General features: G+C 43.0%; 2 protein-coding genes across 3 annotated transcripts; both read left to right on the top strand.

Annotated features, from left to right (window-relative positions):
* Window positions 1-1,421: 1,421 nt before the first annotated feature.
* uba2 (ubiquitin-like modifier activating enzyme 2) lies at window positions 1,422-11,648 on the top strand. Its single transcript, XM_070907191.1, has 17 exons — window positions 1,422-1,562; window positions 3,052-3,135; window positions 3,336-3,406; window positions 3,522-3,586; window positions 3,686-3,786; window positions 3,972-4,093; window positions 4,309-4,376; window positions 4,536-4,657; window positions 5,198-5,297; window positions 6,456-6,607; window positions 6,911-7,004; window positions 7,216-7,328; window positions 7,853-8,008; window positions 8,258-8,354; window positions 8,891-8,996; window positions 9,228-9,370; window positions 10,253-11,648. Exons 1-17 carry the CDS (start codon window positions 1,422-1,424, stop codon window positions 10,471-10,473), a joined length of 1,956 nt encoding a protein of 651 aa, XP_070763292.1. The 3' UTR covers window positions 10,474-11,648.
* A 1,861-nt stretch (window positions 11,649-13,509) lies between these two features.
* Window positions 13,510-24,588, top strand: ca5a (carbonic anhydrase Va). Of its 2 annotated transcripts, none has more exons than XM_070906977.1 (7): window positions 13,510-13,722; window positions 18,538-18,735; window positions 19,795-19,913; window positions 22,255-22,350; window positions 22,536-22,598; window positions 23,074-23,232; window positions 24,326-24,588. In XM_070906977.1, the coding sequence occupies exons 1-7, from the start codon at window positions 13,581-13,583 to the stop codon at window positions 24,494-24,496; spliced, it is 948 nt and encodes a 315-aa protein (XP_070763078.1). In that variant the 5' UTR covers window positions 13,510-13,580; the 3' UTR covers window positions 24,497-24,588. The 2 variants fall into 2 exon arrangements, with proteins under 2 accessions (XP_070763078.1, XP_070763079.1); XM_070906978.1 differs by lacking the exon at window positions 13,510-13,722 and adding an exon at window positions 18,285-18,382.
* The last annotated feature ends 1,935 nt before the right edge of the window (window positions 24,589-26,523 follow it).

Raw genomic sequence — 26,523 nt, 5'->3', positions numbered from 1 at the left:
AGCGTAGCAATTTTCTCTGTGGCTCATAGCTATTGTAGTGTGACGTGTGTGCTTGTAATGTCAGACATAGGCAAAAAGAAGCAGACATCCGTTTATTAACCCACTTATGGAATAACTGGCCACAGCAAAGGATCACCTTGTGTTGTACTCCAATGTGGAACTTTCTTCTGTTATTTCTCGACCACACTTTATGGACTTTGTGTTTCTCATTGCCTCTGCAACCCCCGTTTTCAATCTACATTTTCTTGAGAATGATTCCCTTTCGGTCACTCTTATATTTATAATACTTTCTTTAGAATCTAAAAACACTCATGGTTGGAAAAAAAAACTGTCCCCCAGTAAATGCAGGTGTGCCAGTGGATCCAAGGGTTAGGGTTAGAACATCAGACAAACCTCCAGATGTATCCAAGTGTACTTGACATGGTCTGGGGGTCTACTCGTGGTGCTTCTGGCACTGCAGAGAACCAGGAAATGTCTTAATATGCTCAGACTCCATCATCATTGTCAAATATAAGTCTTGCACACTATATATACAGTATATATGTATAATAGCATATACTGTACAAAACTACCCACTTCATGTATATAAAGTAATCTATTACATTACCCATTCAAAATGTATCCATTCAATATTTATCCATTCATTATTCTTTTGCACTATTTGTATTTGTTTACAATTTACATAAACATTTGACTTAGACATTGTATGTTGTTGGTCATTGTACATCATAGTTCTATGTTTATTTTTGCCTATCTTTGTTCACCTTTGTTGTCCTTGTTTTAGCGTTATGTCTATTTCTATAAACTGTTCTTGGAACTGTGTGTTAGTACACTGACAGCAACTTAAACTGGAGTCACATTTCTTGGATGTGTACACATACACATACTTGGCCAATAAAGCTGATTCTGATTTCTGGAGGTCATTTCATTTCAAGTTGTTGAGGAGGCATTCCATAAAAATAACAACATGCTATGTCAATTAGACCTATGTGGGTTCCTGTGGGTCTGAAAGGAAGTAAATAGGCTGATTCAATTGCAAACCATACATTGGGCACTGAAAGCTAACGACAGGAAAAGGTGACCACTGCCAACAAAAATAGTGCAGCAATTAAAGTGTGAAGCAGCTGTGAACAACTTCATAAGGGAAAAGGACTGGCCTAATTAAGAGAACATAGTAATTAGTGGGAAACTGAATCCACCAAAGCAGGTTCAAACATGGGTCAAACGCACATCGAAGTTGAATTGCTAACCGACAGAAAGAGGGCGCTAAAACAACAAATTGGTTAAATAGCGCCTCTGAATACTACAGAAGAAGTTGAGTAACCCGGAAGTGGGCGGGACTTCGGTTCTGTAGAAGAAGAAGAAGCTAGCCGATAGCCTCCCGGTGTTGCAGGCTCTGGTTCTGTCTCTAGCCGATCAACATGGTCCAACTGGTGGGTTCCCTCCGAAAAGAGCTCGCTGACTCCCTTTCCACCTGCAAGGTGCTGGTGGTGGGAGCGGGAGGGATCGGCTGCGAGCTGCTGAAGAACCTCGTCCTCACCGGCTTCAAAAACATCGAAGTGGTCCGTCACACTTATGTTTGTTTGTGTGTGTGTGTCTGTTAGCTAGCTGGCTATCATGCTAGGTCTTTGTGCTGCACAGACTGCGCCTGGAGGTGTGCGGGCTCGGGCTAATTCCTGAGACGTGGCATTAAAAGAAGTAAAACACACGAGTGTTCGTGGTGGTTCCTTGATACCCATTCTGTCCCCGAGTGTATAGTTCAGTAGAGAGGCCCGGGAACGAAGTTGTAAAAATATGAACAGTGCCGTAGCAATGTAGCTGGAGCATTTGGCGCCATTAACACTGCTAAGTTAGCCAGACAACTTCTTTGTAATGTGACGGCTAGCTAGCCGGGTCGGTTGGCGAACTAACTACCAGTACAGAGACACTTGGACACCCCTTTGTTTATTTGTGCTAGGTTATGTTGTGTTAAATATACACACTAAGTATATTAATGCTAGACATTTGCGTCTGTTTGCGCAGCGCTTGATAACAGTTGTGGATGTTTTGAGGGTCAACCGTTAGATGTTTTGAACTGAGCATTTGTGACTGTCAATGGATCTCCGAGACCTCTGTGGGTCCTTGAAGGGTGCTGGGAAATTGAATAGAAGATTAATATTCACCATTATTCCAGAACGTATATTGATGACTTCTGGTACCTTAGTTAACCAGGTGGTATCATTGAGAACAAGACACATTCATAGTCACGCCAGAACAACACATCTGAAGCCAGCCAGCCAACAATCGAGCATCAAATGGAACTGATAAACAATCACAAGAGTCATAAACATCAGATAGTAAGGCCTTAAACTCTCAAAGGGGAATTAAAGAATGTGCAGTAGTTTAAAGGTATTTAAGATGTGCATAGTACCTGAAACTAGTTCTGCCGAAATTAGCATGTACATTTGGAATATCTAAGGCAAAGTGGTTATTTGGTTGTGTGCTGTAGTTAAATGAGAGAAGGCACGTGAGGTAGTTTGGGAGCTTTAACAGTAGAGCTCTACAGATGAAAATCATGAGATGATCATTCCGTCTTTTCAATACCGTTTTGACCAAGGGTTCACACTGTTCTTACAATCCTTTAGTCATAACAAAAGCCATGAGGCTCCTTGAGACAGAATTTTGGAGTGACCCATCTTGAACCATACGTTTAATCTTTAAATAATCAATGGTGTAGATCACAGTAATGGATGACATATGAACACCGGAGCTTTTGCAAGTACAACTGAGTGAGTAATTGCAAAAGAAATGGGGAAAAACACCTATAAGATGATGAAATACCTTCTTGCGGTACTGATGCATTTTAACATGTATGGAGAATACCGTAATTATCTGGTGGATTTGTCCCTATTTGTTATCATGTGTACATGCAGATATTTTATTATCCAAAGAAGTGTTGCACTGCTATGTCAAAAGCTGTGCTACTGTGTGCGTGTGTGATATGCTGATTGGAGTTGGCTGTCACATATCGTGTATACATCACTGACATTACAACCCTATTGATTTCGGCAGATTGACTTGGACACAATCGATGTCAGCAACCTGAACCGCCAGTTCCTCTTCCAGAAGAAGCATGTTGGCAAGTCTAAAGCACAGGTATGCAAACATCAGGCAGCTGGCCCTTGTCACTGGCGGCTGTAAGATTGTTCTTAATCTGGTTTGAGCTGACACTGCGTTATGTTGAACACCCTGAAATATGTGTGCTGTCTGTATCGCCACACCGTAGACTATTTACCTTCTTCTGTGTGCTGTATTTGTACGTTTCTGGCTCAGTCCGCTACTTGGTTGTTTTGCAGGTGGCCAAGGAGAGCGCCTTGCAGTTTTGTCCCACTGCAAATATCATTGCCTACCATGACAGCATCATGAAGTGAGTTTCTCTCGGTTTCTTTATTCATTTAATAAATCAAAGACTTTTATCTGACTGACACGCAGACTTGATGGTTGTCCTTTTTGATTTGGAACTCATTGTGTGCCCCCCACAGCCCTGACTACAATGTGGAGTTCTTCAGGAAATTTGTGCTGGTGATGAATGCGCTGGATAACAGAGGTATTCTCACGTGACCTCACTACGCAGACATTTTTTGTTTCTCCTAAATGACAATACATTCAAATGATGAGGACAATAAAACACTTTCTGTCCCTGTAGCGGCCCGTAACCACGTGAACAGGATGTGTTTGGCTGCAGACATCCCTCTGATAGAGAGTGGCACGGCTGGATACCTGGGACAAGTCACAGTCATCAAGAAGGTAAAACATGCACATCTTTGTTATGTTACCTGTTATAGATTTCCTATCCAGTAAAAGGTTGAAGGGCAGCGACTATCCCACCCCTCACTGTGCCTTTCTGCATCTCTGTCGCCCCTTTTTTCCCCTTCTTTTATTCCTACCGCTTTCTCACACACACTTGCACTCACACATATATCGTTCCCCAGGGAATGACAGAGTGCTACGAGTGCCAACCTAAGCCCACCCAGAAGACCTTCCCAGGATGCACCATAAGAAACACACCATCTGAGCCCATTCACTGCATCGTCTGGGCCAAGTATCTCTTCAAGTAAGGCTCCTTCTCATCATCACCGAGTACTAGCATCATTCAGGTGGACTACATTTCAAACATAGGCACATTTCCCAGTAAACCCTCACTTGACTGGCCCTGCGCATGTTTGAAAACAACCCGTAGTAATGTAGAATATAAAACACCCTGATGATATACAATAGAGGCCAGTATGCTGTGTTCTAATGGTCATCTTGCATTGTTTGCCACTATAGTCAGCTATTTGGAGAAGAGGATGCAGATCAAGAGGTGTCACCCGACACAGCGGACCCAGAAGCTGCATGTGAGTGAGAGCGTGGCATTGCATTTGTTTCACAATATCTAATGAGGTAATATTAACTCCATTTGTGAAAGCCGCTTTTAAATGCCGGATGGTGATACAGGTAGAGATACCCAATCATCTTAAACTGTGTGTGTGTGTGTGTGTGTGCTCTGTAAACAGGGAATCCCGAAGACACGGCGGCTCGCGCCACAGCCTCAGAAAAGGACGGGGACATCAGGCGAGTCTCCACCAAGGAGTGGGCCCGCTCCACAGGATACGACCCCGTCAAACTCTTCAACAAGGTACTAGCCAGACAAATCAAACTTGTGGGGCTATTTCAGAAATTCAGATGCAGACTTTGTTAACTAGTGTGTGGGATACTCAGACTTTGTTTATACAACAAATATGCATAGAAGGGCTTATTCAGGCCCCACCTGTGGTTATAAACTGTAGTAAAGCCAGTGTGACGCTTGAGCAGGAGATTTAATAAAATGGCCCTAGCTGATGTACGTTTATTTACTACATTTTCCATTCCTGCATCATCGGAGTGCTGCAGACCATAGTTCGTGTGTTCTTAATATAGGTCACGAATGTAAGATGCAAAATTAGTTGACACAGAAAATGATGAATAGTTTGCCTTCTTTAAATTCAGCACTTCTACCTCAAGAGTGAAAATGTCTTGTTGATAGCTTTTCAAAGTGGTTTTCAAAAGTGCTTTACTTTTCTAATACAGCTTTTTGCAAAAAATTTAACATACAGCAGTTTGAGGGATTGGATCAGCAGTGTGTTATCACCACAGATTGACAGTAACAAGCTCGGTTCTGATTGGCTTTCCTCCCCAGCTTTTCAAAGATGACATCATGTACCTGCTCACCATGGACAAGCTGTGGAAGAAGAGAAAAGCTCCTACACCTCTGGACTGGCAGCAGCTAGAGAACAGTGGTATGTCTGTTTTTAATGATTTATGTCAGAGACAACTTAAGCTTTTGGTTGGATGAAGTTTGGGGGCTTGTTCTCCAAGCTCTCCAAGCTCCTCCCTGCTCTGTCAAAGTTGGCTCCAGATTCTCTGTGGTTTGGTGGTTCAGTTTCACTCCTGTGTTCCTGTCTGTACTGTCAGATATCAGCCTTATTTCCCTGTTTACTGGTCGATTTCAGCCGCATTGAATCTGTGTTAAGTTACTGCTGATGCAAACCGAACCTTTCCTGCTGTTGCTGCTTCACATTAAAGGCTTTCTCCTGGCGAACCGGCAGGATGCTTTTATTTTAAAGAAGTTATGGGAAATGCAGTGCGTTTGTCACCAAGTTAGCAGAGCTTCATTAGCGGTGCAATTCTTCAATAAAAAGAGGTCTAATCAACCACACGCAGACATGTTCTGCTTTGTTTGACAGGTTAATTTCCTCAGTCACATGACTTGCTCCACTCCCAGGTTTCACCAAACATCTATAGTTAAAACTATATCTGTAGTCACGTCTCCCCTGCAATATGTTGTCACAGAGGTGGCTCGCTCTGGGGCTGTATTCTCAGCAGCGCAAACACTACTGAATGATCACAGAGATATTATAGGAATACTGCAGGCAGCAGTGTGTCTCTATGATCCTCTCGCTCTTCCTCGACTGCACGTTGCCATTTGTCACTTTGATCATGAAGGTGACACTACTCTATACAGTATAGAGGCTACAATACAGTATTTATATTTATAGTGTGTAGTTCAGAGAGTATTAGAGATCCAAGACCAAACTGACAGAAGGGCGGGACTGAGCACAATTACAAAGCCGTCTGCGACTTCAGCACCACGGACAGCGCCATGGACTCATCCATACACAGCACAGTTAGGGTACTGATGTTTTGGAGCCACAGATTCTAACCTCAGTCAGATAAAGGAGCAATGAGTCAGGCAGACTACACTAACATGTTCAACTAAACAACCCCTCTGCCCCTTACTCTCTCTGCTAGGGATGGAGAGGGGGGGTGGCAGGTTAACAAGGCGGATGCATGTTAGTCTTTTTGTCTTCTTAAGAGAGGCATAGCCACTGTGATCCTTGGCTGTCTTAGGCGTTTGTTTGCCTATATGTTCATCCGTATTTGTTTGTGTGTCCCAGCATGCCCTCAGGAGGAGTCTCCAGTTTCAGGTTTGAAGGACCAACAGGTTCTGGGTGTTTGGGCCCTCTGCCAGCTGTTCCAGCACAGCGTGGAGACTCTCCGCTCACAGCTGCAGGAGAAGGGAGAAGGAGCCGAGCTGGTGTGGGACAAGGTAACACACAAACACAGCAACTGATGGAGGGAAGGTTGGCACACTTGCTGTAAAAATGTAAGAATGAAAAGAGCAAATATACATGTATTGATGAATAAACCGCTCTTCCACTGAGAGGTACATACATAAAACTTCAAAAGGGTATAAAAGAAAAGAAGCGTCAAGCCTGAGGTTGTTTACCATTTCAGGTTTCCTGCTCGAGAATACACAGCAATGATGAAATGTTAGTGACACACGGGTACATGAACGGTGTTTTTAACGGTTCATGTGAGCTTTCACTGCCTCCTCCTCATCCCCTTCCAGGATGACCCTCCAGCCATGGACTTTGTTACCGCGGCAGCCAACCTACGTATGCACATCTTCAGCATGAACATGAAGAGTCGTTTTGACGTAAAGTGTAAGTTGTTGTTGTTGTCTCGTATCTTTCCAACAGGATATAGCTTACACCGGAAACAAACTATCATGTAGAATTTGCTGTGTTTTATTTAATGGATATATTATACGTGATCTGAATTAGTTTGAGATATCTTAATTCCATTATACAGTTGTAGTGCACATTCACACTCAGATAAATGTCTCTGGTTTATTTGTTGCTTTGTTTGTTTCAGCCATGGCGGGTAACATCATCCCAGCTATTGCTACAACCAACGCTGTCATCGCTGGGCTCATCGTGCTGGAGGGGTTGAAGATCCTGTCTGGGGAACTGGAGTCCTGCCGCACGGTTAGTTCAACTACCAAGCGCCCATGACCGGTTAGGTTAAAATTCCGTCTTTGTGTTTCCACAGACACTGTTTCCTTGTTGAGCTGTGGCGGACGATAGTATCACAAAGAGGGAATTTTGTATAAAAAAGCTTCAGACTGCTAAAGCTTTAGAGAACCTTTGAATACTGTACTGGCAGTGGTATCTGTTCCCCAGATGGAAAGGTCCGCCAACAAAAATTGTAAGAGAGTGTAGCCAGTTGTTGACTGAGTAGTAGTAATACATTCTAATACAGGGTAAAGAATCCCAGTATCAGGCACTGTTAGCTGCCACGCTGTCTGCTGACATAGTATGCCCACATATTGTTTCTGATTTGTGCAAAGGAAATGAAAGGTTTTGCTACATGTTGACATTCTCAGTTTAACATGGAAACAACCAAGCATCCAAAGGAGGTTGACATGCTTTGACCCAAAACTGCGTCACTTGAGATACTTCCCCCCCCCCCCCCCATGTTTCATGTTAGTCTTTGTTTCCCTCTTTTCCAGATCTTCCTGAACAAGTGTCCCAACCTCAGGAAGAAGCTTCTGGTCCCATGTGTCCTGGACCCGCCCAGCACCAACTGCTACGTCTGCGCCAGTAAGCCTGAAGTCACAGTCAAACTCAACGTCCACAAAACCATGGTCCTCACTCTGCAGGACAGGGTAATATGATGAGCTTGTTTTTGCAAGATGAGGTGGTAGTCTTGGCAACACCATATATGGCACATAAGTCATAAGAGAAAAGCCTGTATTTCATGTACCTTATAAACTACAATACAGTACATCATTGGTTGGAAGTGATTACTGCTGTTGGATTATAAATGTTGCTATGGACTTGTGTCATGTTTACTATTGCCTAATTTACTTGTTGTTGACTTGATGTTTTTGTATGTTTGTGTTTTTTTTTATCAGATCCTGAAGGAGAGGTTTGGCATGGTGGCTCCAGATGTTCAGATAGAGGACGGAAAGGGGACCATCCTCATCTCCTCAGAGGAAGGAGAGACGGAAGGTAAGGAAGAGGGGGGGATAAAAACAAGTAATGCATCACAATTAAAGTGATGAAGCACGTGGAGCAAGGAAGGGGGCACAATTTGGGTGAAAAGTGTCGTGTAGTGATTCTTCATTTGGACAGAAGAGGACGCTGTGGTAGCACCTGCCATTTAGTCCTTAGCTAAAACACATACTGGCCAGACAGGAGGGGATTAAAGGGGCATGTAGTCAATAGCATCTCTGTTGACACAGTTAGTGAGCTGTGCCTCCATGCTCTGTTTTGCAACTGTTTGTAATTATAGAACTGGACATGAGCAGTTTTAGATCGTAGCACTTCAGCACTTAATTCAGAGGGTATTTAGATGTATTTTAGAGTGAGGGCTAGAGTTAAGTTCATTAAACCAATGTAACCTAAATGCATGACATTTGGTGAGTATGAGAAGGTGTCAGGGGAATGGGTATAAATGAATAGATTGTCCCCACATGTGTAGTGGGACAAACACTGGCTTGTTATTAGGTGTGTGTGTAACTCCCATCCTGTCTGTTCCTCCACAGCCAACAACAGCAAATTTCTTGCCGATTTTGGGATCCGTAACGGCAGCCGTCTCCAATCTGATGACTTCCTCCAAGACTACACGCTCCTCGTTAATGTCCTGCACACGTATGTACCTCCGCGCACGTGAATGAAATACATTGTACACAGTTGAATGTGCTTATGTTTGATTCCTAATGTTTGGTTTACGTGTGTGTGTGTGTGTGTGTGTGTGTGTCTGTGTCTGTGTCTGTGTCTGTGTCTGTGTCTGTGTGTGTGTGTGTGTGTGTGTGTGTGTGTGTGTGTGTGTGTGTGTGTGTGTGTGTGTGTGTCTGTGTCTGTGTCTGTGTTCATTGGCAGTGAGGAACTAGAGCGGGATGTGGAGTTTGAGGTAGTAGGCGAGGCCCCGGACAAAGCTCCGCCCCCGCAGGCCAAGCAGGAGGAGGTTAGCAGCATCACCAACGGCAACAAGGACTCCGCCCAGCCGTCCACCTCTTCTAAAGGTCAGCTGGAGAGAAAGCATCTTCTTTTTTCTCAGTTCATATCACAGTGGGGCTGATTTTGTGTGGTCCCATCTCTATGTGAAATACACTGAACAGGGATGTCTGCACTATATTGTATTATTGCTTTGTTTGTATCTTTCATTGTGACAGCCTTCACCATGAATGTGCTCTTGCACATATTTGATTGGCCAATGCAGCAATTTCCAGTGCGGTGCAGGCAAAGTTGAGCCAGGTCCAACTTTTTCGCTGGGAGATATTGCATTGTTTCTTTTTGAGGAGACCTCTCACGCAGTGCTAATGTGGAGCTGAACGCGGCAAAAATCACTTCGCTTAACTTAACTTAGAAACTCAATAGCAGGCTGCATGTTCTTAACTCAAGGGGAAGTTGGACATGGTCACTCCAGTTCCACTGACCCGAAAAGCAGCAGTTTGAGCAATCAGAATCAGAAATGCTTTATTGATCCCTGGGGGGAAATGATACAATTATACAAGTTCACAGACTAAGTAATGCCAATAGATGGTGCACTGTTGTAAAATGCTGAGGCCGAGGTGGTGTAGGTCAGTCTGGCTGCAGGTGAAGAACTGCAGATTAGACACTGTTGGTACTGCGGCGCTGCAATAGGATGATATTTGCTGGGCCTGACTAGAGATGCTTTGTGTCCACTGACATCACTTATGCTGTCTTTAAGATAACAGATCTACAACAACCCAAAATCATAGCTCAGAATGTTGATTTGAGATTTCCACACGTGTCAATCTGATGTGAATCTCAAATTGCAATCATTTGTCTGTGTTGAGGGTTTAGTGCGCTTGTTTTTTGTGGAAACAATTTGGCATCTGCTATTATTTCATCTGTGAAAGCTGTTGTCCACCACCTTTCAGCTCCAGCACAGGACGACGACCTCATGATCGTTGACTCTGATGAGGAGGAAGGGGCGCCGTCTAGCTCTGCAGCAGCAGCAGCAGCAGCAACGAGCAGCGGCACCAAGAGGAAGCACCCGGACGCAGAAACCGGCGAGACCTCCACCAAGCGCCCACGGACGGACCAATCAAGTGCAGCCGCTGCCCCCAGCGATGATGATGACATCATCGCTCTGGACTAACCTGTCCTCCCTGGTCTGGACTGAGAACTCTTTGAACACTTGTCATTTTGACTCGAGACCGACAGTAGGCTTAAATAAAACACCTCTTTTATGAAGAACAATTTACTGCCCTGGTTCGTCTTTCGTCACTTTCTCCCCCGAACTCTTGTGTTTGTGCTTTCATACTCCCCCTGCTCTCTGACATGATGCTGTAAATTATTCTACATTTTAAAAAGTTTTGAAAACTACATACAACTTCTTTTGTTATTTTTATTCATTTCTGGTCCCTATAAAATGCTTCTCTTGATGGTAAAAAAAAAAAGTGCTTTTTTTGTATTTTTTATAAACGTACTGTATTTCTCATGCTACACAAGTCAGGGTGTTTTTGTGCTTTCTGGTCAGGTTACAAAAGATTTAAAAAAACCAAACATTTTCTTGGGTTGTAATATTGACCTCAGTCGTTGTGAAGGGACGGTAACGGACAGACCCAGGAGTCTGCAGCTTGTGGTACTCTAACCGGAGGGGGCCTGTCTGTAGGTGCTGTTGATGTCTGTGATCATCTGTGGGTTGGTAAAGCACAGAGGCACTGATGGAGAGTTTGGCCACGTTGTGCCACGGGGCGTTAGTTTGCTACCTCTTTTCTAGAACTTAACATGTTTTGGCTGCGTAAACACGCCCTCCTTAACACCGCCACAGTGAGGCGCCCAGCTCCTAGAGAAAGTTGCTCACAAACAGCCATGGAGCAGCACAGCGGCGCTAACATGGCTCCCTGTGAAACTGCACTGTATGATAAATTCTCTGGCTAAGCACAAGCGGCTTAGATCCGGACTAGTAGTAGTTAAATGTAAACATGTTCCAGTTCCTTTTTTTTTTTTATTAGTATGGCTTGGTTCTGTTTGAGCGCAGAGGTCACAGTTTGATTAGACGGTTAAAGACAGAACCAGATGTGGAGGCGGTGGTTTGACCAGAACCAGTCATTCTTGTTCATACTGCAGAGGTTAATCTGATGGCAGTGGAGTCCTGCACTGAAATAACATAAGAACCACTGGCACAAAGTGTAGCAGTCGAGTTCTTCTCCAGTCTAACCCCTGTTTCAGTGTCCATAATTTCATATTTCGTTGTGATCTGACATCTTGTTGAAATGCTATGAGAGCCCTTTGGACCAATTTGGTGAAGACAATAAACTGAACAACTGCAGAGGCTTCTTGTGTTGTGTTGTGTTGTTTATTTGTCTCTTTCTGAAATACAATCATTTTTGCACATTTTGAATGTATATCATATCCATCCCATTATTATAAGGACTGCATGGTGGAAATATACCAAATGGATGTCTTCTGTGTATGGCCAGTTTATCTAGTTTGTTAATGTTAGAGAGAGTTAAGCAAGATAAGAGACATCAACATGCGATAGCACTGACCTGAATATCTAATGGTTCAGAAAATAATCTAAAATAAACACGAAAACTACATGCAGAAACACGTCTGTTGGAGCCCGTTTCTGCCAAAGTGTGCCATCACTCGCACATTATGGCGTGTTTTCTTGGTTTTCTGATAAACATTTGTTCAAGTCAGGGAAAGTCTGACAGTCACATGGTCGGCTCTGTACAGAGTGTGACATTCTTGAGAAGAGTAACTGTGATGCAACGGTATACCCACCACACCAAACAGCACTTTACTATAAACAAGCAAGTGCATTTTGATTGGATGAAGGGGTCAGGACACAGGATAGAGACAGAAGACGGGAGCAAAAAGGAACACAATGAAACAGACATTTGGAGGTGCCACATCTTCACAAACGGTTTTATAGACCAAAGTGGAACATGTTCACAGATTGTGGCTTTGCAGAAGGCCCTTTTCATAGCAGACACTAGACTTGGTCAAGACAAGTTTATTTTTATGGCACACTTCATACACGAAGGAAATTCAAGGTTCTTTACATACAATAATGCATTATAAACTAAACAAAAAATCCACATAAAAACGTCAGAATGCAATTAAAAAAATAGAACTATATTACAATATAAACAATACAATGATGAAAGGGGCCATTCTGCACAATGAGTACTTTTGACCTTTGATACTTTTTAATATATATATATATATATGTCAGTGAGTATATATATATCTATATATATATACGCTGATAATACTCTTACTTCAGTACAATTTTGAATGCAGGACTTTTACTTGTATAAGTAAGTGTATAAGTTGTATATTGCATAGATCCTCTACTTGAGTAAAAGCATAAATACTATAGTATTAGTACACTTGCTTAAGTTATTCCTCCACTGATGAAAAGCAGACTTAATGAAATACCTTCAAGGAACGTAAGGCGGGAAATACCGACAGAATGAAATAAATATATAAATAACTACACAAATTGGCAATCCATGGTCCAACTTCATTTGCATTATTATTACATTACTATTATTACTGTCACTCAATTGCAATTGTATGGTTTCTGTTTTTTTAGTTCTATCTTTTCTATTTTACATACCAAATTGTTTACTTTTTTTAAATTTATCCGTTCTGTTTCTGTCCGTGTGCTTCTGCAACGCCTGAATTTCCCTTCTGGGGATCAATAAAGGCCTACGTTACGCCATTAATATTTTATTATCACCTGTCCGTCATAGATGTGTCAAGTCTGTCCGTCCTACATCATTACCGCTAACGCCCCTCAGTGGGGGCCGCTGATTGGTCAACACTGCCCCCCCCCCCCCCCCTCCCCTCCCCCACCTCCTCCCCCTGTCCTACAGAGCAAACACTTTATCAACAGCGGCCCTATCTTATCATTTATCGAGGGTCTGGGCCGACAAGGACACTATTTAACCGGGCTGAATTCACGCCATAGATTCAGGAGAAGCGGTTTCGGCTTTTGCGGTGACATTTTGAATGTATGTAAAGCCAAAGCCAGCCCCTTCCCCCGCCTCCAGGCAAACGGTAGGAGAGCAACTGCAGCGAACCGCCACCACTTTTTGTTTTGAGCAGGGTCGGTGCTGAGAGCTAACTTTCGTGGAGTTAAAAAAAAGACTTTAGCTAACCGTTAGCTTCGAATAAACACGTCAAAGGGACGGCCACGCGCTCCCCGTTGCGGCTTGTTGTGAGGCTGGTGACGTTAGCTTGATCAATATGGTGACTTTGTCATCCGTAGTAAGACCTCTGGCTTCTCAGCTCCACCGACAGCTCGTCAGACACGCCAGGAGTCACCGGATAACGCCTGTCAGAAGATGCAACCTCACGGCGTGCTCGAGCAAATATGTGCTGTCACAGAGTAAGTACTCGCGGGGGACGTGCGTTAACGCTGTCGCTGTACACAATGTTTATCTGGTTTTCCTGCGTGTCGACACAGCTGCTCATTATCCTTCAAAATGGAAGTTTTTAGTCTCAGGCGTTACCGCCAACAGTAGCAGTGTGTGTTAGTGTGCGCGCGCGCGCGTGTGTGTGTGTGTGTGTGTGTGTGTGTGTCAGCATGGCAGTGGTTCGGTTTGGGGTCTCATTGTGGCTCGGGAGGCCTTTCACTGTGGGTCACACAGCATCAGTTAATGGTCACTTTTGTTGTCATCTGCAAAACGTGCACGAGGAACAGTGGAAAGCTCGGACTGGACTTTCCCCCGCCACTGGATGTGGATCACACGCTGCTCTGTTGACTCAGCTGTATTGAGACTGGCCCCAGGCTCCAGGTTTTCCAAACAAGTATCGATATCCCTGATCACTGCCCCATATAGGGGCCACTTGAAGCCCTTTGACCTACATTGGGGCCTGTGTGTCAAGTCACTCCATATGTTTACTGTCAGGGATGTTGTTTTCATAGTCGCACAGAAAATGTAGAGCCTGTTTTGTTAAGTGCGCCATCTGAATTACATCACACACTTCTATTATTTTGTGCCTTTGTTGTTGTTGTTATCACATCTCCACTGTGCAAATCCTTATTGAGGTTCGTTATCCACGTGTACCTGTAGCACTTAGGCAGATGATCATTGAATTAAAATGCATAATAGTGCAGTGATAAACGTGTAGCAGGCCACCTGAAGAGCATGTGTTTCCTTTGCACGTTAGACCTCTGGTATGAGTCATTACCCTTCTTTTTCATGTGCCCACAGTATATTCGAGGCACCCAAGCTCGTCTGACGAGTCCCAGCAACTTCCTCACCACACCCAATAACACAAGCCTTGTCTTGTTCACTATCTCATGCCAACTACAGCCACAGAGTCGACGCAAAAAAACCGTTTGAAAGTGGAAAAACAGGCCAGTGCAGCAGAGCTTTTATGTTCAACCATGATAATAAATATAGTTCATATTTAACTTTAACAAGCTTGTTATACTGGGCACTGTCCGTCCAAAGCTTTATGAAAGGGCTTTTGGTTTGGCTTTGAAGTTGTCCACTAGAAATTATGTTTCTTGTCAGTCCATTGGCCTGCCCTGACTCCTGATGCTATTTTTCTTTGTATAGAGACATTTCTGTTTTTCCCACTCCTCAGGTAAAAACACCTGACTCGCAGGAAAGTGATGCAGTCCGTGTTTCCCTGAAGTTGGGAGGCATGCTGCCAACACTTTAACATGCAGGGTTTAAGGCTTGAGAACTCCCTGAGTTAAGCCTCTCAGGCACAACTTCAGAGAGGGTACAAATCATAACTCCTTCCGTGGGTTTGGCAGGCCCAGTTCCGAGTCCCAAACCATATCCCTATTAGTTAAGAGATTTTGGTTGAGCTCGTAGGGTTGATGCACTCAGTGAGGAAGTGCTGCCTGAGAACCAGTACTCTGAGAGGGAAAGTCCCTTGAAGCAGTGGTGCCCAAAGTGGGTGCCATGAGGAGGGGCCACAAGTGTTGCAAGGTTTATTTCTGTTGTCCACTGTACATATGTTTCAATGTTTCATCACAAGAAACAAGGCTGTATTTACATTAACTACGTTCATATTACATTTTCAAATGTCTCTAAACACTGTTAAATATGTAGTGATGCTGCCGCTAAGACTGGTAACAGCAGTTCACCGTTGCCAGTTGTCATAGTGACGCAACACACTTTCCATCACACAAGTTTTCCAGGTGCACCGTAGTCAGAAATAACAACTGACTGAGCAGTGATGGAAAGATTTCTCCCTGTAAATACATTTGAGCCCTCAACACGATTTGAGGTTTGAGATGATCTTTTGACTTAAAGGTGCCAAAAAAGTAAATTATTTATTTCACGTGGCATATTTTACATCAAGCCGAAAAGGGTTTTGTAGTGTGAGTAGGTACCATGCGAAAAAAATCATGTCATGGTTTAAACTGCCTTAAAGAATAATTTTGATTTATTACAACTTGAGTCTCATTTTAATAGGATACACCATTATTTCTGTTGGCTATAGTAACATGGTACCCATCAAGTTAAAGGCTGAGATCTCAAAATGTAGAGACTTTGCTAAAACAAGTCCATTAGGGCAAGAAAGACGAGCAGTGGGATGACCAAACGCATTGTAAACTAACCCCAAGGGTTAGCCAAGCCTAATTTGAAAGAGAAAGGTAAACTGACTAACCCAAACTGTTCGCTGTAAACATCCATCATAGTTTACCGACCGACTTCCTGGTTCAACTGCCGTGCTGTTCTTAGCGTAGTTGTGCGCGCACACACGCTCTTCTTGTGCAATGAGGGATTTTTACCAACATTTCAGGTGCACTGACTTTGGGTTTTACCTACAGATAAACTGGTTTAGATTTATATTCTGACTGCTCGTGTTTTCTGATCTCAGCAATCGATTGCTAAATCCAGTGTTATCATGGAAATGATGGCCCAACCCACAAAAATATAATCCAAGTTGGTATAAACTGGAATTATCCCTTGAAGGGTCAGTTACCCAAAATACAATAATTTTCCCTCCTACTCCTTGTGTTACGTAGTCATGCAGATAGTTTCGGTCTTATCTTTCAAGGTTTTGAGATGTCCACACATTTTGATAATCTACAGTCACACATCACTGTCAACAGTTTGAATAGGGTCTATTTCTTCAGTAGACGTCAGTTCCAGTGAAAACTGTGGAAGATGTTGTAATCTGTATCCTACTACTGGCTAAGCGTGTAATTACTAGCCTATTTACAACAAATCATTTATTCCTGTTGACTGATTTTGCCAAGCATACAGTAATGTTTTAGATTTTTAAATGCATTCTTCGAACACCTTCGCCGAATAATAACTTCTGACGTAGTGAACATTTAACTCCCATGACTGATGAGCTGTTTCCACATTTATTTGTGTTCGTCTCCGGATAGCATGAAACATGTCCAATGCTGGCTGACATGAAAGACCAATTAAAACTTGCCCAATAGAAATGCATTCCTGAGGACCTCGCTCCATTTTTCTCCCGTAGATGGGTTAGATGGCCAAGGCAACTTGTGTTTCCAGTCCACAACCTCTACTTCTTCTGCTGTTTACTGGTAGATTACAGCCATGTGTAAAGCACAGCCTATACCTGATGAAACTACGCCTTGCAACAAGCCTTGTTTATTCGCTCCAAACCAGTTGACGGGAATGCGCCTAATTCACACTTCTTTTTTGCGACATTTCAAAAGTTAACTTAAAATTTGCTCGGCAATTCAATGGAAACACAGCTATTGTTATGTTAATGTTGCGTGGTAATGCTGTGCAGACTTTTCAGATAGGTCTTCCCTTCCCACTACTCCCTGCTAATTGATTTTCATGTCGTGTACAAATGAATGGAAACCACTGGCTCCCTGAAAGAGAAAAAAGCACAATCATAAATTCAAAACACTGCAGCATTCTATAAAAATAGGTGTCAGTGAGTGTATGAGATGTGTGCCTAAAATGTGGGGAAAAAACACTGGTTGCTCCTTTACGCGGTGAAGAAAAGCTGGATACTGGCTGATATAGAAAGCTGCGTTAGCATTTTAGGCTTTACGTTGTCAGCCTTAGCAAAATGAGTAAACGGGTAGGTGGTCGCTTCAAGGAGGTCACTATATCCACACTAGGCCATTTATTAATAGCTGTTCATGTTCACTATTTGTGGCTGTTGATGCAGGAGACTCCGCTGGCGTCTCAGAACTCTTCATACACACTTGTCATTTTCAGATTCGAGACATCTGGCCGTCATGTGACCGTCTCAGGAGCACTACACAGTGACACGGTGGCACTGACACAGAATCAGAACAACCTCACAGCCGACAATTACCCAGTGAATGAGCACGAATGGCTTTGCAAGCAGTTATTGTGTGTCTGTGCAATAACAGAGTCAGGCGGCCAACTCCCCCAGGAGGAGCCGCTGAGATCTGATGTAGATGAAGGTCATCTCCCAGTCAGACCTGTTCAGCTCGGCTCTCAGCGGAAACCTTAAGCCCTGCACTGGATGAATGGAGAGGAAAACAACAGACTGCACTGCTTTTGTGTCCTTTGACAAATATGTTTGAGGGAGGGAAACAATCTTTTAAACTGAGCTTTTTTTAATTTTTAATTTTAGAAGTGGACAAAGTTATTTGTTTTTTGGTTGGATTTCAAGTGTAAAGGAAAATAAAAAGGAAGGAGGTAGGGAAAATGAGTGGAGTTTTGGGTAATTAGAAGTCAGGTCGGTTGACAGACATTGGCTTGAGCTGGCGGTTTGACCGGCCAGAGGTCCTGGTCTGATTTCCCTGCTGTGGAGGGGAGCTGGGGGCGTGCCAGGACATTCCGCGAGTCACTTTCTGTACAGCCAGCCCACTTCTCTTATTTTGTAATTTCCTTTTAGGAAAAAAAAAAGTAAGAGGACTAGAAGGAAGTACTACTGCTCACTTGCTCCTTTTTCATTCAGTCCCTTCAAGGAAGAAGAAGGACTGTGTGTGTCTGTCTAGCACTGACGGCGTGTAGTCTTTACTTTAATTATTTTTATGAAGCAACGTTGACTTTTTTTCTGTTTCAAAATGGACTGTCTGAAAATGCAGGAAGCGGCAGAGTACAACATGAAAAGTATGTGTCAGCATTTTAGTTTTCAGTGTTTTGTTTGACCTTTTCATGGGCAGCAGACACTAAGTTATATCCATTTTAAATATGAAACTTTTTTTTGTCTCTTTGATTTCCTTCCTCTCCTCCTTCTTCTCCTCTTCATCCCTCCTCTCCTCCAGTGCATCCCATGTGGCAGGGACCCCTTGCGGTACCAGGAGGCGATCGCCAGTCTCCCATCGACATCGTTGTGCGAAAGAGCGTCTTCGATTCGGAGCTGAAGCCTCTGGTCACCAATTACGACCCACAGACTTGCCAGCAAATCTGGAACAACGGTTACTCCTTTCTGGTCGAGTACGATGACACTACAGACAAGTCCAGTAAGTACTCTTTTGTGCCTTGTATATAATTATATATTTTCTTCCTCAAAAATATCCCAAGATGTATTTAAATCCACTCAGTCTTGCCCTATAGAAAGTAAAATAATGGTATGTTCCATATAAGTTCCTCATTATTAACTACTAGATTGGGAGCGAGTCAGTAGTTTCCCTTTAAATCTGAATGGACTTAAAAGAGTCTCAGCAAGGGGAATGCATGTTTTGATCTACACAAGAGGATTATCTCCTTCGTCACCCCCCTTAAAGAAACACTGTGTCTGTAGGAAAATGCAGTAATCAGTGCTACACTTAAAGCCACTGATAAAAACCACAACTGTCACGTGGATGTGGTGACATGTGACTCGTGTGTCTGTCCTGACCACAACAACTACTATATAGTCTGCCTTTAAAGTGTGGGTCATTTTGGCTTAATTACTGGGCTACACCAAAAACACTACACAATTTCACAAAACCATCAAATAAACCTTATTTTGGTAAAATTACTGCAAAAATCAACCACTTTCTAGGTGTCACGTGCCCTCAGTCTTTGTATTATGAGCTTAGTCAGGTACTGAGAGAACAAAAACAGGTTTATAACAGTGAAATGTTGAGAGCAGGATTTTATTACCAGTAAAATAAACAATGCCGTGATCTAGGCATGACTGCAGGAACTACAGATTCAGTCTTTAAATGGATGTTTTTCACGCAAACAATATGTTAGGCTGCAGTATCTATTCCTTATCTATAGGTATATTACTGCCATTGATGAACAGTTTACAGATGTAATAAAAAGTCATTGCTTTACAGGTGATTATTGTCTCTCTCTATAATCTTTCTTGGTTGTTTCTAGGTCAGTGTTACTGCCTGTTCCTCAGCAGAGGTCCTGTAAGGGATCATTTGCTGCTTTTGGAGGAGGAAACGAATCCGAACAAACACTAGACTTAGAGATATGATCTGAGTCCTTTGGAGGACGAGCATTTCACTCTCTTAAAAGGATTGTGAAATCCATAAGAGTCAAAGTAGGATGCACTGATTTACGTGTCCTTTTACTTTCGGGTGCAGCACTGAAAGGGGGCCCCCTGCAAGACAAATACAGGTTGTGCCAGTTCCACTTTCACTGGGGTGAGAGCAACGCCTGGGGGTCAGAGCACACCGTGGACAGGAGGCTGTTCCCTGCGGAGGTACCGTGCTATAACATGCATACACTAGCACCGACAGACAGAGAACATGACACTTATATTACATCTTTCCTTCGGGGACATGGGGATGCTGCATATTCCTGCTGTAAAAACAAAAAACAAGACAGAGAGGACGAAGGATATATCTTTCTCTTTATGATATTGTAATAATACCAGATACCGTTTGGGCAATGCTTTTATCTGCCTCACAATATTACGAGCATGTACACAGGCCCGCTAGCCGTCCTGAGTGACGACAGTCCTGTGAATTGTAGTGGGCGTGCTGAGACTGTCGTAGCGCTAGATGCATAGATCGGCCAGGCTAGTATATCAGCCGATATTAGCTTATTGCAGATATATTGTATTGGTGTATACGTCGGCCAATAAGGAACAATTGCAGTACAGAAGTCCCTTGGTTTGAAGTTAAATTAAAAACAGTGTCTCCGTTACAGTTTGTCCACCAGAGAAAGCATTGACAAAATGTCCTGCTCTGTATGTGTCTCGGTCACATTTCATAAAAAATCATCAGGATGTTGTTGTTGCTTTAAAAAACAAAAAAACACCCTGACATGCCTGTTGCTGGATGAATGGAGCATACCAAGTACAGAGGCACTGCAGTCACATGTATGGCAGGTGTGTGTGTTGTCATGTGACCGGGCCATTGAATGGAAAAAGTCAGATATGTAGTGCTCAAGGACGGTAGAGCGAGAGACTAAATTCACAGTTAGCCCTCTGCAGTTATTTTCAACATGACCAAAGAAGAAAGAAGAAAACAAATATAACGCTGCGCTGTTTAAACTGTGTAAATATTGACTTACTTTGCAGACTCTTTTCTTTTCTATTCATCCCTCTTGAAGTGCCTGGAAAAATACTATGAGTATTGTATCAATGACATGAAGTCTGATGCAGAACAGGCTTTATCAGGGGATGTCTATGTTAGAACTTTCCCTCCTTTGGTCCAGGCATGCTGTCAGACTCTCTGATCCAGCTGGGTTTCTCATTTCTCTTTATATAAATATATATATATGAACAAATTCTCAGCAGGTGGGATTTAAAACTGGTACCGTTGTCCAGCCTCATGTTAGATATACATCTATTTTCATGTTGTTCCATTGACTTCAGCGCACTTATGTAACAACAGGTTCCACTGACTGTGTGTGTGTCCGTGTGTGTGTCCGTGTGTGTGTCCGTGTGTGTCCGTGTGTGTGTGTGTGTGTGTGTGTGTGTGTGTGTGTGTGTGTGTGTGTGTGTGTCCATCCGTCCGTCCTCTGCAAAGCCCTTGTTGTGGTGGTGTTGGGAATGTGTCCATGTCATTCTTCTCATCACCCAGCATTGTTTGTGTGTGTGCGTGCACGCGCGCGCGCAGAGGATCGAGTTACAGTCCTGACTGACAACTTTCTGCCATTTTTGCATGTAAATGGATGTCTTTGTGTGCACGTGTGTTTTCACGCGTATTGTTCGCTGTCGGTGACAATGTGCAAATGATTACAGCTGTTGTTAAATGTCTTCTGCTCCTCATTCACAGATGCTTACATATAAATAAAACATCAGACAAAAAGGTCAAGTTTCTCCATGTGAATCCCCACAATTAATATAGCTGTCCATTTCTTAATCTACAACAAGTACATAGTTAGCACTGCCATTGCCTGTTCTCCATTTCTTTTTCTTTCCGAGTTTAGAATACATTCTATGACATATAGGGTTGGGCGACTGGCTGAGTCCCTCACAGGTTGTTGTGTTTTTGGCCCATTTATGTCATTGTGTTGTGCTAATTTAATGGTCTGCCTCCTCGAGCATTCAACTCTGTAAATAATTAACCTGGAAAGCGCAGTTATGCGTGTTCTTGTTGCACTGATTTCCGTCGAGTCTTTCACAAAACGGGGCAGTGACTAAAAGACATTTAAGCCGTCTTTAGAGGTTGCTGTCTGATCGATTGGTGCTGAAAAGCAACATCGATTCATAAATCATATTTGAGAACTAGACCAAAAAGCGCATGTGCGGTTGTGCACCCTGATCATCTAATGGCATAGTTATGTTATCCCCACCTGCTTGGGGTTTCATTTGGAGGCGTCCTTCATCTGAAGGACTGTTTAAGTCGAGTAGCCTATAGGCTGTAATGTTTCTGAAAAATTAGATTTTCACATTAAAGACAGCGGATGTTGGAGGATAAGGTGAAGGCAAATTTATTCAAACAGAATAAGTGGGGACCCCCCCGCCCCCTACACGCGCCACACACCTGCGTTTAGAGGTTATGGTTTACAGTCACACAGACAGACAGACAGACAGACAGACAGACAGACAGACAGACTCATGACGTGTGTGTTTGCTTTGTGTGTGTTCTCAGCTCCACTTGGTCCACTGGAACTCTGACAAGTACAGCTTGTTCGAGGAGGCCGTGATGGAGGACAACGGGCTGGCTGTCATTGGAGTCTTTCTTAAGGTACGCCACACACACATGGACATGTTTCAGTCTACCATGTTGTGCAGTAACACTGTACACATTCACATTGTGCAGTTCGTTGATGACCTGTTTGTGTGAGGCAGTGCTATTTACATCTCGTGGTGTGTGTGTGTTGCATATGCAGCTTTACATACAATCCAGATTAAGGTCTAATCCTTGTGTAGGTGGGAAAGAGACACGAGGGGCTGCAGAAACTGGTAGACGCTCTGCCTGCTATCAGACACAAGGTTAGTCCACACACACACACACACACACACATTCATACAAACCGCATTTTTGCTTTTTGGGCATGAAATATACTCACCAGTCTTGCTACCAAATATATTGACGTTTTTATGAAGTCATTCTAAAATGAACAGCAGCAGCACTTGACTAGAAGGTAGATACTGACGCCTTCTAGTGGTTCAGTAGAGACACTACAGGACTGGTCAGACAGGAATCAGAATATATCTACAAGTACTGATGAGCCTTTTTCACCAAGTAATCCCAGGAACTCAATCGAGTATTTAGATAACAGTTTCAGTTATCTGTCATCATATTAGTCTGGTGTAATGCTACTTAGCACATTTTCTTCTTCTTATATTAATATTTAAAGTATTTCTCAGCAAATTTCTGCTGTGATCTTGCCCGTAACATTAACAATAATTAACATAACATACAGCTTAACTGACCGTGTGTGTGTGTGTGGTTTTTTTTCTGTAGGGCAGTGTTGTGGAGTTTACCAGGTTCGACCCTGCCTGTCTGTTACCCACCAACACTGATGACTACTGGACGTACCACGGCTCTCTGACCACACCCCCTCTGACAGAGGCCGTGTCCTGGATCGTCATGAAGCAGCACATAGAAGTCAGCCATGACCAGGTGTGTGTGTGTGTGTGTGTGTGTGTGTGTGTGTGTGTATGTGTGTGTGTATGTGTGTGTGTATGTGTGTGTGTATGTGTGTGTGTATGTGTGTGTGTATGTGTATGTGTATGTGTATGTGTATGTGTGTGTGTGTGTGTGTGTGTGTTGTATTTCAATATTGAGCTACATCCTTCATCTCATCAGGATATATTTCATTGGTTTAGCTCAGTTTAAAGCTGCAGCAATCTGTACTTTTTACATCAACAATTGATCAAATGGCTATGTGTAATGTGAAAGGTGTCGCTTGTAGTGACCCACAGAAAAATATCCTACATGTCTGCATCTCTGTGGAATTTTTTGTTTTGGTATGCTGGCCTACAAACTCTGCTCTCATCAACCTTGTTTCCAGAAGCAGGCTGGAGCTCTTTTCAGCTAAACAGCTCTGATAAACCCACTGAACACTACAGACCAACGAAGGTAGCAACTAGCTGGTGAACTTAGTAGAGAATTTAGGGACATGTATTTTTAAGAGTTGCTGGAGACGAAAACAGAGCTAAAAGGAGATTGAATATTGGACTTACATTCATCAGGTGGCCAGAAACATGACTCATAATGAATGCTGGATGTGTGAATAGGCAACTGCTTGCTAAGACATTCACCATAAGAAACTCTGAGGCTTATATCAGATGTTGTTCTGTTGCCCTTAAGTAGACAAAACATCAGGGAAAGCACCTGTAAGCTGAGCTGAGCACCAGACCAACCACTAGAGGGCTCCTGTTGCCTTTTTATAATAAAACTCTAACCTTTCTTTCAGTGGCAGTTATCAGAATTATGCTGTCAAAGGGACATTCAAAACCAGTTCCAGAAGCTAAAGGACTACCCTTTTCAGTAGCTGGACCACATTGCAACATTGCTAATCATGTTGAGGTGTGGCCAACTATTTTAACAATGAAGAAAACTGCATTGAGCTGAAGTTGCATAACAGCATTTTTTTTTGCCTCAAGACATGCAACCTATTTGCATGGCTCAAAGTGAATCAGCCTGTGAAAGTTTTGTATTGGCCTGTTTAAGACTCTTCATCCCCTCTTTCTGTGTCTTTTGCCCCCTTTAGCTGGCGGTCTTCCGGAGCCTTCTTTTCACCTCAGCCGAGGAGGAAGTACAGAAGAGTATGGTGAACAACTTCCGTGTGCAGCAGCCTCTCTGCGGGCGCACCGTCCGCTCCTCCTTCACTCCCTTCCTGCAGGAGGCGCCGTCGGCTGAGGGCAAGGAGCACAACCACTGACGCTGCCGGAGCCAGTATACACACCCTCTCACACAGTAACACACACTATGACCACCGCTACACACAGTGACCGTACCAAATCTACTTTTAGTGATCAACTGTGGACTCTCTGTTTTTTTTTTTTTTTTTAAACTCAATTTTAATCCACCTTTGAAGCAGAAAACATACTTTAAAGTATGACACAGTTTCCTCAGAGGAACTTCTGTTATACTTATTGCTGTTCTTCTTTCACAGAGTGTATATACTTTTTATTACAAACAGTTAACGGTTTTACATGGAGGGTGTAGATATACTTCTGTTTTTGGGTAGAGATTTTTTTTATTTTCTTCCGATTTTTCAGATGTTGGTTTTGATGCAGACCAAAAAACCAATAAGGGACGGTTGCTGTGGGCAAAATATGTAGTTTTACTGATTTTGTTAACATAAATCGTATTTATTATCCGTTTACCGTTCATTCAGTTACTGTACGAGCGCTGTTATCTACACTGAGCTGCATGTAGAAACTCAACAGCACTGTGTGCTGACCACAGTGGGTACTACAGCAGAGCCTGCTCTGACTTTTATCCATAAAAGGAGGCTGGAGCTGCTGCTAGTTTACAACAGAAAGCCCAGGAGACATTAACAGACTGGAGTTATCACCTTGGGAGTCTGTCTCTCGAGTAGAATACATAATATATGTTATATCATCAAGGGTTTTGTACCACAGTGTCACTTTTTTAAATCCTGTATGGTGGGTTATTGGGTTTATCATTGGTGTTATCATCTATACATTAATAATAATGAATATAATCTATGTTTTCTTAATCTGATATGAAGAGATTATACTGTACAACTTTTGCTTTTTACAGAATGTGACATTCAAACATCCAACACATGCAGCAGATCTTTAAAGCAACTTTAATGAGCCTTGGTTCTTCTATGCTGAGCTATTAAATATGTTACCAATACGTACAAACACGCCAGGTTACTGTAGCACATTTAAGAGTGTTCTGGTTGAAATAAGCATGTCTCTTCCATGACTTGTTTTTTTTTTTTTACAGTAGTTTCAAGTACCATAACCACAGTGCCTTAAATGTTCTCTGTGTGCATCACAGTTGGCAGAGTTTCGGCATGAACAGCATCTCAGTTCCACACGTGTTGCATTAAGCTAAGGTTCAGGCTCAGCGGTTAGTGGTTGCTCACAGTAACGGTCAAGGCTCAGGTGACGCCTCCATTTATCTAAATGGAATCAGCAGAGCCGCTGTGCTTCAGCCAATGAGTTCAGGAACATGGTGGAGGAACTGCGTAAACCTGGAAATGACTCGACTCTCAGGGCAACTGATCGAATCACGTCTACATCTGGAGGGATCTGCTGTTTTTGTTAGCCTGTCTGGTTTAGTTAGTTTTCTGTTGTCTCACATTTGTCCTTACATTTTTGTGCCTGAAGACTAAGATTAATTGAACATGATTGGACAAATCTATTGTGACTGTATCTCTGAACTGGTCCAAGCTACCACATTATGTCAAGTCAAAAAGCACAAAGGACACTACCATGAGTAGCTGCGGTAGATGCACATAATATTGTAGAGAAGACTGGATAGACAGGTGACACAGTGGGACTGACAGCCCTGTGTACCAGCTCGCCTGTATAGCACTGTTCTAAGACAAATTGGCGTCCGCTACAGCTCCTGCTGTAAGAAACTGAAACCGTTGTGATTTTAACAAAGTTAAACAACAATTAAATGTCTGAGCGAGCCCCAACTTGCCCACGGTCTCGCCTCTTTTGTCGAGTCGCAACGTTTAGCCCCCGAAGATCTAGGGCTTTTGGGAAACTGTGTTTATTAACGGCCGTTGAAAACAACGATATTAGTAAAGTAATGTGCTTAACTAAATGTGAAGAGAGCCACACAACTTCCTGTTGAAAGAGGCTCTGTTCCCAGGATGGGCTTTTAGTTATTAGCATGGTTACAAATGCCAGTGGGGTTTTGAATGAGGTTTTCTCACTGCTGGAACAGAACCATGGGAGATACGGTTTCACTTCGGCTCTC

The sequence above is a fragment of the Enoplosus armatus genome, chromosome 6, assembly GCF_043641665.1.
Source record: "Enoplosus armatus isolate fEnoArm2 chromosome 6, fEnoArm2.hap1, whole genome shotgun sequence".
Classification (NCBI taxonomy): domain Eukaryota; kingdom Metazoa; phylum Chordata; class Actinopteri; order Centrarchiformes; family Enoplosidae; genus Enoplosus; species Enoplosus armatus.
This window is presented reverse-complemented; position numbering and strand designations above follow the sequence as displayed.

What these genes read in the sequence shown, in the direction of transcription:
- uba2 (XM_070907191.1), top strand. Translation starts at nt 1,422, where the DNA reads ATGGTCCAACTGGTGGGTTCCCTCCGAAAAGAGCTCGCTGACTCCCTT. An exon ending in AAGTCACAGTCATCAAGAAG is followed by an intron (nt 3,787 to 3,971) that starts GTAAAACATGCA and finishes ATCGTTCCCCAG; the next exon opens with GGAATGACAGAGTGCTACGA. An exon ending in GCCGTCCACCTCTTCTAAAG is followed by an intron (nt 9,371 to 10,252) that starts GTCAGCTGGAGA and finishes ACCACCTTTCAG; the next exon opens with CTCCAGCACAGGACGACGAC.
- ca5a (XM_070906977.1), top strand. Translation starts at nt 13,581, where the DNA reads ATGGTGACTTTGTCATCCGTAGTAAGACCTCTGGCTTCTCAGCTCCAC. An exon ending in GGAGGCTGTTCCCTGCGGAG is followed by an intron (nt 19,914 to 22,254) that starts GTACCGTGCTAT and finishes GTGTGTTCTCAG; the next exon opens with CTCCACTTGGTCCACTGGAA. An exon ending in TGCCTGCTATCAGACACAAG is followed by an intron (nt 22,599 to 23,073) that starts GTTAGTCCACAC and finishes TTTTTTCTGTAG; the next exon opens with GGCAGTGTTGTGGAGTTTAC.